Source organism: Zea mays, chromosome 4, assembly GCF_902167145.1.
Source record: "Zea mays cultivar B73 chromosome 4, Zm-B73-REFERENCE-NAM-5.0, whole genome shotgun sequence".
In the NCBI taxonomy this organism is placed as follows: Eukaryota; Viridiplantae; Streptophyta; class Magnoliopsida; order Poales; family Poaceae; genus Zea; species Zea mays.
In genome coordinates, this window is record NC_050099.1 from 47,679,540 (window position 1) to 47,695,592 (window position 16,053).

General features: G+C 44.2%; 1 protein-coding gene across 1 annotated transcript; it reads left to right on the forward strand.

Moving 5' to 3' along the window:
- Nucleotides 1-11,229: 11,229 nt before the first annotated feature.
- LOC103653221 (pollen allergen Phl p 2) lies at nt 11,230-11,986 on the forward strand. The gene has a single exon (XM_008680181.3). It carries the CDS (start codon nt 11,286-11,288, stop codon nt 11,646-11,648), a length of 363 nt encoding a protein of 120 aa, XP_008678403.3. The 5' UTR covers nt 11,230-11,285; the 3' UTR covers nt 11,649-11,986.
- The last annotated feature ends 4,067 nt before the right edge of the window (nt 11,987-16,053 follow it).

The following is a 16,053-nucleotide window of genomic DNA, read 5'->3' on the forward strand; positions in this document are numbered from 1 at the left end:
AACATGATGCCGAAGACACCGTTCACGAAGCTTCGGAACTACAACATATCCGAAGACGAAGGGTCGAACCGACTTAAAGATAGAATGACCTTTTAGTCCATAAGGGTCTGAGTCATTATTGTAAACTTTTATGAGGGACATAATTGTAATTCCTCATGAGCTATGTCCTGTGCCTATAAATAGTTAATAGTATTCCTTTACTGTTCACGCATTCCTGTAATTGCTATCGCATCACTCGGGAATTATTGTCAAGGCAGAGGTATAAATATACCTAAACATTGTGTTCAAATACCTTAAATTCATATAATAAGACATGTGAATGATGTTATTCATTTTCAATATATTTATCTTTAACGTTTCATATTTTATATTACTTTTGTACTATCTTTGTAAGTTTAATTACAAAGGTGAAATCTTCGTAACATTATACTTGTGACCTTCGTCCGAAGATTCATTAAATCCTTGTGGAAATAATGCTTCGACGGACGAAGGGCTTTGATATTTAACATTCTATGTTGCCTTATTCTTAATTCATAGCATTTAAGAGCAAGTCCCCAACAGTAAAGGTGATCATTGATGGAGGGAGCTGCCATAATCTTGCAAGTCGTGAGATGGTTGAAAAGCTTGGTTTGAAGTTGCAGCGACACCCTCATCCATACCATGTCCAATGGTTGAATGAATCGGGAGATATCAAGATTGGTTATAAGGTGAAAGTTCCGTTCAAGATTGAAGAGTATGTTGACACGGTGGAGTGCGATGTTGCGCCCATGTCTGTGTGTCACATGCTGCTAGGAAGACCTTGGCAATATGATCGATATTCTCAGCATTGTGGAGGAACAAATCAATACATGCTAGATCTGAAAGGGAGAAAGTTTGTACTCAAGCCTATGACCCCTCAACAAATCATGGCTAAACATTTACAAAAGAAAACTGAAATTAGTGCAGCATGTAGAGGAGGAGAAGAGCAAAAGAAATTGAGTGCCATCCACAATTCGGTGACCGAGTGCTACAAGCCAAATTCAAGAGATAAAAGGAAGGAAGAGGGAGAACATCTAGTTATGCTAGCCACAAAATCTGAGCTGAGAGAAGTGAGGAACAACCCATATCAAGTGCTCTTTGTACTTGTGAACAAAGATGTTTTGATTTCTCCTAACGACATAACATCTCTTCCTAGTGTTGTGGCTGATATTTTGCAGGACTTTGAAGACGTGTTTCCACAAGAAACATCGGCTGGACTACCTCCAATTCGAGGGATTGAGCATAAAATCGATCTTATTCCAGGGGCTGCACTTCCTAACCATCCACCATATCGAACCAATCATGAAGAAACTAAGGAAATACAAAGGCAAGTGCAAGAACTTCTTGATAAAGGTTTTGTTCGTGAAAGCTTAAGCCCTTATGCTGTTCCTATGATTTTAGTACCTAAGAAAGATAGATCTTGGAGGATGTGTGTTGATTGTAGAGCTATAAATAATATTACCATTCGCTATCGCCATCCTATTCCATGGCTAGATGATATGCTTGATGAATTAAGTGGTTCCACAATTTTTACTAAAATTGATTTGAGAAGTGGATACCATCAAATAAGAATGAAAACTGGAGATGAATGGAAGACTGATTTAAAATAAAATTTGTTGTTGTCTACTTCGATGATATTCTAATTTACAGCAAGTCTTTGGATGAACATGTGAAACACATTTGACAAGTTTTAGATGAGCTTAGAAAGGAGAAATTATTTGCTAATCTTGAGAAGTGCAGTTTTTGCACATACCATGTTGTGTTTCTTGGCTTTGTTGTTTCAGCAAAAGGAATAGAGGTGGATGAATCCAAGGTGAAAGCAATCAAGGATTGGCCAGCTCCAACGAATGTAAGTCAAGTAAGAAGTTTTCATGGTCTTGCTGGTTTTTATAGAAGATTTGTGTGAGATTCCTGTACCATTGCTTCCCCTTTAAATGAATTGACAAAGAAAGGTGTTGAATTTAAATGGGGAAACTCACAAGAAGATGCTTTTCAAGAATTGAAGAAACGTTTGACTGAAGCACCTGTACTTATTCTTCCTGATTTCACTAAAACTTTTGAAGTAGAATGTGATGCTAGTGGGATTGGGATAGGAGGAGTTTTAATGCAACAAGGAAAACCTATAGCATATTTTAGTGAAAAATTGGGAGGTGCTCAATTAAATTATTCTGTGTATGACAAAGAATTGTATGCTTTGGTCCGAACGCTTAAAACTTGGCAGCACTACTTATGGCCAAAAGAGTTTGTTATTCATTTCGATCATGAAGCTTTGAAGTATTTGAAAGGGCAAGCCAAACTGAACCGTCGCCATGCCAAATGGGTGGAGTTTATTGAAACATTTCCATACATTGTGAAATATAAGAAAGGTAAGGACAATGTGGTCGCTGATGCCTTGTCTCGAAGGAATGTGTTGTTGAATCAACTAGAGGTAAAAGTTTTGGGTCTTGGAAATTTGAAAGAAATGTATAATGATGATCCTAAATTTTCAGAACCATACAATCATTGTAAAGATGGAAAAGGTTGGGAAAAATATCATATACATGATGGATTTTTGTTTAGAGCTAACAAACTTTGTGTACCAAATTCTTCAGTTTGATTGCTTTTATTGCAGGAGTCACATGGAGGAGGTCTAACAGGTCATTTTGGACAAAAGAAGACTTATGAACTGCTCAGTGATCATTTCTATTGGCCCAAGATGAGGAGAGACATCATCAGATTTGTGGAGCGTTGTGTCACCTGTCACAAAGCTAAGTCAAAACTGAACCCTCATGGTTTATATACTCCTTTACCCGCTCCTAAAATTCCTTAGGAAGACATAAGCATGGATTTTATTTTAGGGCTGCCGATGACTCAAAAAAAAGAGAGATTCTATTTTTGTTGTGGTTGATAGATTTTCAAAAATGGCTCATTTTATTCCATGCAACAAGAGCGACGATGCTTCACATGTTGCCAATTTGTTTTTCAGAGAAATCTTGAGGCTACATGGAGTGCCCAAGACCATCGTATCTAACCGTGATGTGAAGTTTATGAGCTATTTTTGGAAAACATTGTGGGCAAAGCTTGGGACTAAACTTTTGTTCTCCACCACATGCCACCCCCAAACTGATGGACAAATTGAAGTGGTGAATCGTACATTGTCAATGCTGCTGCGAACAATGGTAAAAAAGAACTTGAAGGATTGGGAGGAATGTTTGCCACACGTGGAGTTTTCTTATAACAGGGTAGTACATTCTACAACTAATTTATGCCCCTTCGAAATTGTATATGGGTTCAAACCTATTGCTTCGATAGATTTGTTACCCCGTCCATTGCAGGAAAGAACCAATATGGAAGCTTCCAAGCGTGCTGCATACATAAAAAAGATACATGAGAAGACTAAGGAAGCAATTGAGCTCAAAGCAGTGCGCAAGGCTGCAAGCATGAACAAGCATAGGAAAAAAGTGTTATTTGAACCGGGGGACTTGGTTTGGATTCACTTACGCAAGGAGCGTTTTCCTGATCAGCGCAAATCCAAATTGATGCTACGAGGGGATGGTCCATTTCGTGTTCTTACCAAGATCAATGATAATGCATACAAGATAGATCTTCCTCCAAGCTATCGCGTGAGCAAGCGTTCAATGTTGTTGACCTCTTACCATATACGAGTGAAGACACTTCAGAGTCGAGGACGACTCCTTTTCAAGGGGAGGAGGATGATACGACCACGCCATTAAGCAACACGTTACAACCCCTAAGTCATACTACATCAACTCAAGTACAATCAACATCATCACCAACCCAAGTTTTTGATGGACCAATTACACGTAGCCGAGCTAAGAAGCTACAGCAAGAGGTGCACTCGCTACTTTACGAATTTCAATTAAACACTAATGAGAATTTTATGCTACCTAAGTTGTGTATGTTGATATTACTTAGGTTCACCAAAGAGGAAGGACAAAACATATCAAGGGCGAATCAGCAAGAAGAGCTATGTCCGAGTCAGTCCAGCGCAACAGAACCGTCCAGAAGAAACATTCATATCTTTTGATTCCCAAAAGCTATGAAGGCCCATAAGTACTTTTTGGAAAGCTCTTGAAGTCTAGTTTCCAATGCTTCTAAGGTCGACTTAATCAAATCTACCAGAAAGCCAGCCGACCTACTTTAGTGCTGACTGGTTAGAAGGTCAATAATCTGTTTGATGACCAAGTTTTCGTATTAAACTGCATCATTCTATGAAGTATCATTAAGCATGCTATACATGGTGAGAAAGCTTATCAAGTCAGCTTTCCAACGCATCTAGCCCCACCTCATTTGGAGATTACTAGGAGAAGTTATTATCAAATTACTAAAGGCTGCACAGAAGTCAAACAGTCATACGGAAATCAGCTCTGCAGAACTCCCGAAGAGGCTCCTTTACATTAGCACGTGAAAATACTGTGACAGAACCGCCCGAATTATTCCAACTTAAGTGCCTAAGTCCCGCCTTAGAGGCTAGACTACACTTAAATAGGAATAACACATCAGTCCCTCGGATCTAGTCCGACGAGGCCACTAACAGGATCAAGTACCACGTACTCACTCGATGGTGAGGCACAGAGCAAATACAATAAAGCATAAAACCATACATTAAGGAGTATCAAATTTATTATATCATCATTGGAGTTTTAGCAAAAGTAGTGATCATTGTTCGGAATGTAGCAGAATAAAACTAACAATAAATAGAGGGATGGGTAAGCCTGTCCCACCACTCCTCATGCTCCTCCTCAGCTGAGGTAGGGTCCCACTCGACTGTCACCCCCGGTGGCAAGATGGACGGCCAAGTCACTCCAGCAACCATGTCCTCCAGAGAACCTGTAAAATTATGCCACAAGCAAGGCTGAGTATACTAATACTCAGCTAGACTTACCCGGTGTGAGGAGTCTACTCCTCTACCTCTAGACATGCAGCTGTTTGGCTGAGGGGTTTGGTTTGCCAAAAGCACTAGTTGAGTCTAAAATCAAGTTTTAGCTTTTTCAAGTTTTAGTGTGACTCTCTTAAGACTAAGTGTGTACCTATCTATCAATACATGGTATCAAACATTTAGCAATCAACATCTTTTGCCAAATCATCACATTTCCACTTGTTACTCAATGCAGTACAATGGATCAAGCAGTCTCATTAGCTGCGAGAAGCAGACGATTCAAATCGAGTTTTTATCCTTGCAAGGTAAACCTAAACACACGACGTGGCGAGGCACTCCATCCCCACACACATCAACCGTCCCCTTCGATTCCCCGCCAGCAGAGAGGGGCTCACCGCCTTGGCGTACAATGCCTCACTGACCCCGACTGTCGTCGTGCAGTGACCGCACTTGTACCCACCATAACTGGAATGGGAGACCACGTCTCAGGTCGCGTGAGGAGGGCAATCTGCTGCCAGGTTCAATCAGGTACTAGGCTTACCGATTTACCATATTTCTCGGCATATGTTTAGTACGTTCAAACACTTGAGACAGGTATCCGCACGTTAATCCTTATTCCAATTTCATCTCGTAGACCACGCATCCCCATGGATCCGTGTCCATAGACCATCATCATTCTGATATAAAAATGGATATATTCAATTCCTGACCTTGCGCGAGTGCTAGAAAAATCACTCGACTTCTACCGGGATCCTTAATTAGTAAAGCAGCTACTCGACCTAGCATACTAGTATCCATCTCAAAGGGAAATCCTGAGGTAATGCAACTAGGGTTTCAGGCAACTCCTACACTTAAGTGCACAATACAAGCCTACAATCATTAAGTGTAGTAAAATAATATATAGAACTGGTTATGCATAAAACCGGGGCTTGCCTTCCAAAGCTGGGGCAGGCAGATCCTCGATGGCAGGTTCTGGTGTTGGATCCTGGGTTACCTCCTGAGCAACTCCTTGCTCCGGCACGAGGATGTACTCTCCGTCAGCGAGGTTGCAATCTATCGAATGCAATGAATAAGATATATGTATGCTATGATATGTAGAATTTAGTAACAATTATGCCTAGTGAAGAAAACTAAGTTAGTTAATAACTTAGGGTTTCCTTGTTATAAGAGGCTCTTAGTGGTTTATGCTTATCAATTTAGGTTTGAGGTTTTGCTTAGAGGTAAACATAGTGGATTAAGACTTGGATTGCCCTTAAAGGTTTTAGTAGGTACTCAAGGGGTTTGCTGGGTTGGTTAGGGTAACATTAATTTCCACTTCTAATTTCCCCTTTTCATTTTCTATTTATGCTCTTAAGGTGGGTTTGAACTACAAAAGTGGTTTTAAATTTTCCAAAATTTTTGTAAAAATTACAGTGGGTTAACATTGGTCACCCTAGTCTGTCATATAAATTTGAGGACAAAAATAAATAAAATATGCCCTGGACAAAAATAACAAAAGTTGGGGCAGAGGGGTCACTGTGCACTACAACTTTCATCTAGGTGTGGGTTTTGTACTAAGAGTTATTTTTGTTGGTACCTATGGTTAATAACATGCTTCTATGCCAAAAATCACAGAGGATTACTTAGTGGTTATTTAGTTATGCTTTTCTAAAGTTTTAATGCCAAAAAGACACTTATAACTAACTTTCTACTTGAAAAATATCAAACAACAGAACTTGTATTTTTCCTAGGTTCTTCTTAGTACAAGAACAGTCATTCCTAAGGTAGGGGTGTTTTCTCCTTAGGATTATTTTCTTATGACTTTTCAAAGTTTTCTCTGTTTTTTATGAATAATTGTGAGTGCAATTTCCTTTCACTGAACTATAGTGCAATAGATTTTTCTTGTAAACTATATAACTTAGGCATGCTAGGAAAAATATGGTTGCCCTCTGGTTTTCACTTTCTATCCCTTTTCTTAATTTTCCTAAGTTTGAGCATAAACAAGTTTTAGTGAATAAATTTCCCTTAACCTTTTATACTGGGGTGTTTATTGATTTTAAACAGTGTAACTACTAGGTTAGTGTCTCCACTATTTTTCTTAACCCTGGTCTAACAATATTTCTATTTTCCCCTTTATTATTAAGTTTTGGGCAATTTTCTTATTTAAATCAAAACTCTAGAAAACATTACAAGAACTATGGGGTTTATTATTTTTGCCTAATAGTTTATATTGCACAGAGTCTAGCAAAATTGGTTTGACTAATTTTGGATGATTATTCTTCAAGTTATGCATTTATTAAGTTCTCTGCAATATTAAAAAGAAAAAGTAAATTCGAAATGGAAAAGAAATACATATTTGCGCTGAAGTCCCTTGGTTTTCTTCCCCCTTTTCTCTCACAAACAGCCCTCGGTCTACTATTAACATGAGTCATTGACCTTACACAAAACCCCCTAGACTTAACCTAAATCTAACCCGCGATCCTTGGCTGGCTGAAATAGTAATCGGGGCAAAGATCTCGGCGGTGAGGCTTACCGGCGGCAGTAGAGCTCCGGCGGGGGGTCAGTGACGTCGGGGAGGTCACGGCGGTCACGTCGGTGTGTGGGTCGGCGTCGAGGGTGGCTGGAGCTGCTCTGGCCACGAGCGCAGGCGGCGGAGGTCGTCGTCGGCTCCTGCTCCGGCCAAACCACGGCGGTGGGGTTCAATTAAAGTGCACGAGGAGCTCCACTGGGTGATGTAGAGGCCATGTGTGCAAGGAATTGAGAAATGGTGCAGAGGGTTACCCGGTCCACGCGCTCCGGCGAGGTTACGAACTCCGGTGAGCGTGAGCGTACTGTTTTGGTGGGGCTGGTCCTCGGCTCAAGCTCGGGAAAGCTTCACGGCCTCTCGAGGAAGCTATCCGAGGGCTCGGATCGAGCGGAGATGGGCGGGAAAGGGTTGGGCCACGGCGAGCGCCCTCGGGCGGCTCTGGCGGGTCGCGGGGAGGTCGCCGGAGCTGCGGGCGGGCTCAGGAGAGTTAGGCGGGGTGCGGAGGGGGTAACAGGGAAGGTGGTCGTGCATGGGGGTGGGCTTTATAGCCATTCGCGGGCATGGCACAGGCGTGGGCATGGGGGTGGCTTAGGGCGCGCGGGGGTGCGCGTGCGGGCGTGCTCTGGCGCGTTCCCGAGTGTCTGCCCACGTCGAACACGTGGTGGTTTACTTCTGCCAGTGTTCAACGGCCTGTTTGGTCGCCTTAGCGTGCAGATCTCAGCAAAAACCCATGTACGGTCTCTTCTCTGCACCAAATCCTATCTTTTCCATGTGAGTTTCAAGCAAAGATATGGTCGGGGTAGAGAGATATGGGGGTGGGAAGTTGGCTTTGTCCGAGGTGTCCACACCAAGACAAAAACCGTGTCAAGTCATGTCAAACGACTTAGAGTTGGGTTCAAATTTTTCCAGGGTGTTCTAGGGGTCTTTAGGTGCCATTTTGTCAATTGGACCCTTTGGTTTTGAGGTTTGGAAAAAGGTGAACATGTTTGATCTTTGAAAGAGGGTTGGTTTTGAAAGTGAGAAAAAATTGATTTTTCTTTTATGTCCTTCTCTTTGGTGACCTTTTTGGGGTTTTTCTGAATTCTTTTTGGGGTCACTCTCTTACTAATTTTTGTTGGGTATTAAGTGTACTACAACTTTTATAATTAGCCCAAGTCATGATAATGTGGTTTACATAGCCCTTCTGTCATAATCCCCTCTAGGGCTCCATTTGCCTAAAGGGATTTGAATTAGGGTTTGAGCCCTTCTCTCCTCTTTAGGTGCATGATAAGGCCAAGGCATGACTTCTAAGAGGGGTTACACCTTCTTAGGATCTTTATCCCCAAGTTTGGTGTCTTTTGCTCAAACTAAACCACATGTGATGATGGGTTCAATAGTGTAGGCTTGGGTGAAATCCCTAAGTAACACCTGGGGTGTTACAAATACTTTTGTTTCGTGTTTATACCTCTCTAAGGCTGGTTGTTACTAGTATAAATACCCCCTATGTCTATGATGTAAGGCAGCTTTTGATAATCTAAAAACAGAACCCTTTTGTTCAGCTGTGTGCTAACAAATATTGAGAGTGATCTCTACCCTTTTGCTCTTGTGAATTCCTTCGCGGGATTGCAGAAACGGCGGCTTCATCCGCTCCCAAGTGGTGCTCCTACTCCCTTCGAGGTCTCCTCGATTGATTGTAGGCTGTGTTGGTTGGTTCTTTGAGAGTGTGGTCGGGCGAATCCTCAATTCAGGTTGCCGGTTAAAGACGGTGGTTGGCTTCGAGTTTTATTTGTCAGGTTGCACTAGTTATCGCTGCTTGCACCAAGTTATCTTGGCTTCTTCAAAGCTAGTTATCTGAAAATTGATCCTATGTCGTGAAGATCGGGCATCGTGACACATCACTTTTTTTTGTGTATTTTCTATTCCTGGATTAATAAAGTTCGTTTTCTCAATTTTAACACAATGTTCATGCTCATTTTTTTGCCAAAAAAATCGGTCGTATAACCATGGATCTTTAGTGATAAGCTCCTATTACTTACCTCATACATCTTTCCTTGCTAGAAATTAGTTTCTTGGATTTTTGGTGGAGTTATTTTTTCATGAAAAAATCCATAGGTGTTAGCCTTTGATATTATCGAAAGCGATCGTTCATGTTCGTTTTGGCCAAAAATACTAGTCAAATACACATGAATCTTCGGTGAGCGGCTCTTATTACTTTTCCCATAGATATTTTATTGATAGAAAAGAGTTTCTTGCGGAAGGGCCTCTAGCCTAGTGGTTAAAGTGTATCGAGTAGCACCTCCAAGTCTCGGGTTCGATCTCCCTCGTGGGCGAATTTTTGGATTAGTTAAAAAATCTCCTAGCTATGTCTCTTCTACTCTCGAGTTACGATATCATGTGTGCCCCCTACATTTGGGCCATTGCAATGTGTACAGTTGACACCAAGCCCGTTAGTCATGGGAAGCTAGGGTTTAGGGATTTTCTTGGCTCGGACCAGTGTTTTGGTCTCTTAGCCATCAGTGGGATGTGTGCATCAGGCATTATACTGGGAGGGTGGTCATTCCCAACCCGAACGAGTTTTAAAAAATAGTTTCCTCATTTTTTGGTGGAGGCCATTTCTTTATGAAAATCCGTAGCTTTTAGCCTTCGATAATGCCGAAAACAGTCGTTCATGCCCGTTTTCTGCAAAAAAATCGGTAGTATAACCATGGAACTTTGGTGATTGGCTTCTACTACGATATTACTTACGCCATTCATATTTTCATGCTAGAAACCAGCTTCTTGGATTTTTGGTGGATATCATTTCTTCATGAAAAATACATAGGAATTAGCCTTTGGTACTGTTGAAAACGGTCATTCGTGGTCATTTTCGGCCAAAATTATTGGTCGTGTACTCATGGATCTTTGATGAGAGGCTTCTATTACATACCCCATACATATTTCCTTGCTAAAATTTAGTTTCTTGTATTTTTGGAAGAGACTTTATTCATGAAAAATTCATAGATGTTAGCGTTTAGTATTGTCGAAAACAGACGTTCAAGCCCGTCATGGGTGTAGTAAATCCAAAGGACTCATTGTTTATGAGTAGAAACTAGCTAAAAAAATGTTGTCTCAGCTAGGTACATCCTAGTTGCCCAATAATGTCTAACACTCAATAGATCTAGACATCGAAAAAACCTGAAGTTAGTAAACTAGCTAACAAAAAATGTGAAACATGAAAACCGGACCGAGATCTTGGGATCCCCAAAATCTACACAAGAAAATGTATAGAAGAAACAACACATGCTTGAGTGTCTAGATTGCCATGTTTGACATGTCGAAAACAACAGAAAGTCTAGAAATCATAATCCAAAAAGAGCAAAAGGAGTGGAACAAGAGTAAAGGTGATTTGTTGTTTATAGTTTACTTTATTTTATAAAAGAATTTAAAAAGAGAGTTGAACAATAGTGAATGTGATTTATTGTTTATAGTTTTTAAAGGGCATGGAGTTGAACAAGAGCGATGGTGATTTGATGTTTATAGTTTTTAAAGATTGTTTGATGTTTATAGTTTTTTATAAGGAAATAAGTAGGAAACTGATGATGACTACATGCTTTTGTTTTTTATTTCTTTTTTATGAGAGGAGTGCATGTCATGCGTTTATTTTGAACTTTTGCATGAGAGGAAAAGAGCTAGGACCTACTTATAGCAATTGTATACACGTGTTAGTCTTTGAACTAGCTGGCCTGGGTTCTTTCACAGAACAAAAATAGGCTGGCCAGCGATGTCTGTGGCGTGCCATACGTCAATGTCTAGCTTCCTTGCCTCCATTTTCCATAAATACATGTGCATCTGCAACATCGATATCCACACACACACATCCATCAACGAAACAAGCGCACAAGAAAAAATACCTCGCCGCCAACAATGGCCTCCATGTCCTCCATCCTGCTCGCAACGGCGATGCTGGCTGCGCTGTTTGCGGTTGGTTTGTGCACCACCCCGCTCACCTTCCAGGTTGGCAAGGGATCCAAGCCTGGCCACCTGATCCTCACCCCCAATGTTGCAACCATATCCGATGTGGAAATCAAAGAGCACGGTGGCGATGACTTCTCCTTTACGCTCAAGGAGGGACCGACCGGCACCTGGACGCTCGACACCAAGGCCTCGCTCAAGTACCCCCTTTGCATCCGCTTTGCTGTCAAGTCTGGTGGCTACCGCATCGCCGACGACGTCATCCCCGCCGATTTCAAGGCCGGCACCACCTACAAGACCACACTCAGCATCTAATTAGCCTCTCATGATGAATTAGATTTCAAAAGAGCTCATCTGGCGCACATGTTAGCAAGACAATATTATTTTTTCTATGGTTATTTTGTGGCACCAAACTACCCAAGAAATAAGTGATGCTACATGCCCCTTCTGACGCCTTGTTGTGTTGGGTTGATATTATTACATAAACTAGATACATTATTTATTTAAGGTTTTAGGAGAAATATGTTGATGTTGACCACATTCATTATCGAGATGGTTGTACATTTGATTTTCCAATGTTTTCATACTTATGAAATGCTTTGTTTGTGTAGTTTCTATGCCTGGATTAATAAAGTCTGTTTTATCATTTTTAACACACTGTTCATGTTCATTTTTTGCCAAAAATATTGGTCGTATAACCATGGATCTTTAGCGAGAAGCTCCTATTACTTACCCCATACATTTTTCCTTGCTATAAATTAGTTTCTTGGATTTTTGGTGGAGATTATTTTTATGAAAAATCCATAGGTGTTAGCCTTTGATATTATCGAAAGCGGTCGTTCATGTTCGTTTTGGCCAAAAATACTAGCCAAATACACATGAATCTTTGGTGAGACGCTCTTATTACTTATCCCATAGATATTTTATTGATAGAAAAGAGTTTCTTGCGAAAGGTCCTCTAGCCTAGTGGTTAAAGGCTCTCGAGTAGCACCTCCAAGTCCTGGGTTCGATCTCCCTCGTGGACGAATTTTTCAGATTAGTTAAAAAATCTCCTAGCTATGTCTCATCTACTCTCGAGTTACGATATCATGTGCGCCCCCTACATTTGGACCATTGCAGAGTGTACAGTTGACACCAAGCCCGTTAGTGATGGGAAGCCAGGGTTCAGGGATTTTCTTGGCTGAGACCAGTGTTTTGGTCTCTTATTAGCCATCAGTGGGTTGTGTGCTTGAGGCATTATACTTGGAGGGTGGTCATTCCCTTCCCGAACGAGTTTTTTTAAAAAAATAGTTATCTCATTTTTTGGTGGAGGCCATTTCTTTATGAAAAATCCATATCTTTTAGCCTTCGGTATTGCCGAAAACTGTCGTTCATGCCCGTTTTCTTCCAAAAAATCGGTAGTATAACCATGGAACTTTGGTGATTAGCTTCTACTACAATATTACTTATTGAAAGGGAAATGTGCCCTTGGGCAATTTCTATAGTGTTTTGGTGATTAAGTGTCCAACACGTTTAATTAAGTTTTTATGTGCCAAATAAAGTGAGAAGTGCAAATCAAGGAAAAATGTATGTTTCTAGACTTGCTAAATTGTTTTATGTACTAACATGGTTATCCAAGTGCTAGAAACAATGACTAAAGAAGAAAAGAGGAAAAGGGAAGGACTTGGCTCTGTGCAGCCAAGCTTCAGCTCGGTCTGGCACACCGGACTGTCCGTTGTGCCAGGCTGGTTCACGGTGAACTCGCCGCTCTCGGGATTCGACGGCGGCGTATGGCTATAATTCACCGGACTGTCCGGTGGTGCACCGGACTGTCCGGTGAGCCAACGGTCGCCAGCGCCAACAGTCGGCCGAGACATTTGCGGGCGACGCGTGGCAGCTCCAATGATCGGTGGGGGGCACCGAACTGTCCGGTGTGCACCGAACAGTGTCCGGTGCGCCAACGGGGCCGGAGCTGCAATGGTCGTCTGCGCCCGATTTGGAAGGAAATCGTGCACCGGACAGGCTACAGTAGCTATCCGGTGGCGCACCGGACTGTCCGGTGCGCCACTCGACAGAAGGCAAGGATGGCCTTCCATGTTGATCTTCAACGGCTCCTAGCTGCCTTAGGGCTATAAAAGGGACCCCTAGGCGCATGGAGGAGTACACCAAGCATTCTCTGAGTATTCTAAAGCATCTAGACTCCGCTCCCGCGCATTCGCTTCATTGTGCTAGTGATTTGGCTCTATTCGAGTAGTGCACTCTCTGAGTTGTCATTTGAGCTCAAGTGGTCACTTGTGTGCGTGGTTGTGCTGCGTATTTGAGTCTTGCGTGTGTTGCTTCTCCCAACCTTACTCTGTGCTTTCTTTGTGATCTTTATTGTAAGGGCGAGAGACTCCAAGTTGTGGAGATTCCTCGCAAACGGGATAAGACTCTAAAGGAAAAGACCGTGGTATTCAAGTTGATCATCGGATCACTTGAAAGGGGTTGAGTGCAACCCTCGTCCATTGGGACGCCACAACGTGGAAGTAGGCAAGTGTTACTTGGTCGAACCACGGGATAAAATCGCGTGTCTCTTATGTTGCATTTTCTATGATTGTTTTGTCCACAAGAACTCGTCTTATAGCTACTTAGTCGCACTAACACTTCTATAACTAAGTTTTGTGGCTATTTAGTGGTTGATTATACAGGATCACCTATTCACCCCCCCTCTAGGTGCTCTCAATTGGTATCAAAGTCGTACTCTTCACGTAAGGGACTAATCACCCAAAGAGATGGATCCTAAGGGAAAGGGGATGGTGGTCAATGACAAGGAGAAGGAGTCCATCTTCAACGAGCCAAGAGATGACAAGCCCACTGACTTAGGCTCGAGTCACAAGAAGAAGGACGGGAAGAAGAAGAGGCGCATCAAGAAGATCATCTACTACGACAACGATGCATCTTCTTCTTCACCAAGAGACGACGACGACTCTTCATCGAAAAAGAGAACGGTTAATCAAAACTACTCTTTTGACTATTCTCGCATGTCGTACAATTCTGTAACGCCCTGAATTTGGGGGTAGAATTTTTTCTTCTTTTCTCTCACCAAATTCAGGCGTTACTCTTTCCTTTTTCCCTTTTCTTCTCGCTAAGCCTTGACCTTTTCTAAAAGTTATAGCGAGAATTAGCTCGACATCTTGTGTAACCAAAACCTAGAACTATTTTTGTTTGTTGCATCATGCCGGATTATGCACTCTTTTGTTTGCGGTTGAGTGAAGTGGAGAATTAGGCATATAAGAAAATGTGGAAATTAGAAAAAGAAAAGCCTTTTCTTTTCTCTCTCCCCCCCCTTTTCTCCCCTTTTGGCCCAGCCACCCCTTCCCCTTGGCCTAAGCGGCCCAGCCGCCCCCCTCCCCTTCCCGCGTGGGCCCTGCGGCGGCCCAGCCGGCCCTCCCCCGCCGTGGGCCGTCCTGGCGGCCCAAGCCGCGCCCCCCTCCCCCCTTTGGGCCCAGCCGGCCCAACCGCCCCCTCCCCTTTTTTCTTTTTTCCAAAAATCCCCTCCCCGCGGGCCCCGCCCGTCATCCCCTCTCTCTCCTCTCCCTAACCCTAACCGTTGCCGCCCTCTCCCTGCCCTAGCGCCGCCGCCGCCCCTCCCCGGCGCCGCCGCCACGCCGTCCTCCCCCTCTGGTGAGGCTTCTCCCCCCCCTCCTCCCTCCTCTCCTCCCCCTCCCTCCTCCTTCCCTCCTGTCGGCGCCCTCCCCCGCGCCATGGGCGCGCTCGCCCGGCCCCGGCCGCCCCGCGCCCGGCCGCCCGCTCGGCCCCGGCCCCGGCCGCCCCCGGCTCGGCCGCCCTCGGCCGCAACGCCCTCGCCTCGGCCGCTCCGGCGAGCCCCCGACCCCGGCCTCGCCCGCGCCCGGCCGCGCTGCCCCCGTCCCTGGCCGCGCCCGCCCCGGTGCTCGCCGGCCCCGTCCGCTGTCCCCGGCCGCGCCGCCTCCGTGCCCGGCCCGCCCGCCTCCCAGCGAGCTCGGCCGCCTCCCGGTGAGCTCGGCCGCCCGTCCCGTGCCCCGGCTCGGCCGCCCGCCCCCGCGCCCGGCCTCGCCCGACCGTGTCCTCGCCCGGCCATGTCCTCGCCCGGCCGCGTCCTCGCTCGCCCGTGCTCGCTTGCCCCGGCGTGCTTGCCCGCTCGCCCCGGCGTGCCTTGCTCGCGTCGTGACGGCCCCGACGTGGCCTCGAGCTCGGCCCAGCGTGCCTATGGCGCGCGGCTTTGAGCTCGGCTAGCGCACGACCCCGACGTGCGCACGGCTAGTTCGTGGCGTGTGCGTGCGACCTCGCGCGCGTGCCTTGGCACGACCCATCGTGTCCCCGTCTACCCCCAGACGCCCCGTCAACCCCCCCCCCCCCCCCCCCCCCCGTACCCTATGCGCGCTAATCCCGTTGTTCATATTAATAAGATACGAGTCTCAATTTGGAAATTGGTTACATTAGTTAATTTGTATAGCTAATCGTCTAACTCATTCAATGTTAATCTACTAAAAGTGGTCACGTTTACATTAGTGCATGTAGCTAATTCTTTTGTTAGAACCAATTGGAACTAGAGCACGTGATGTCTAGTTATTCGTTTACCCGTAGTGCACCTCGAGCATAAGCCTTAACCCCTGCGAGACCTTCCCTCGTTTCTTTCTAACCAAGGTAAATTCATTATCGTATGTGATATTCTATGCATATTTACTTTATTTGTTCTCTTGTATGGTGTACTGTTTGTTTC

Bases quoted from the DNA above. Each gene is read 5' to 3' on its own strand.
- LOC103653221 (XM_008680181.3), top strand. From the start codon at position 11,286: ATGGCCTCCATGTCCTCCATCCTGCTCGCAACGGCGATGCTGGCTGCG.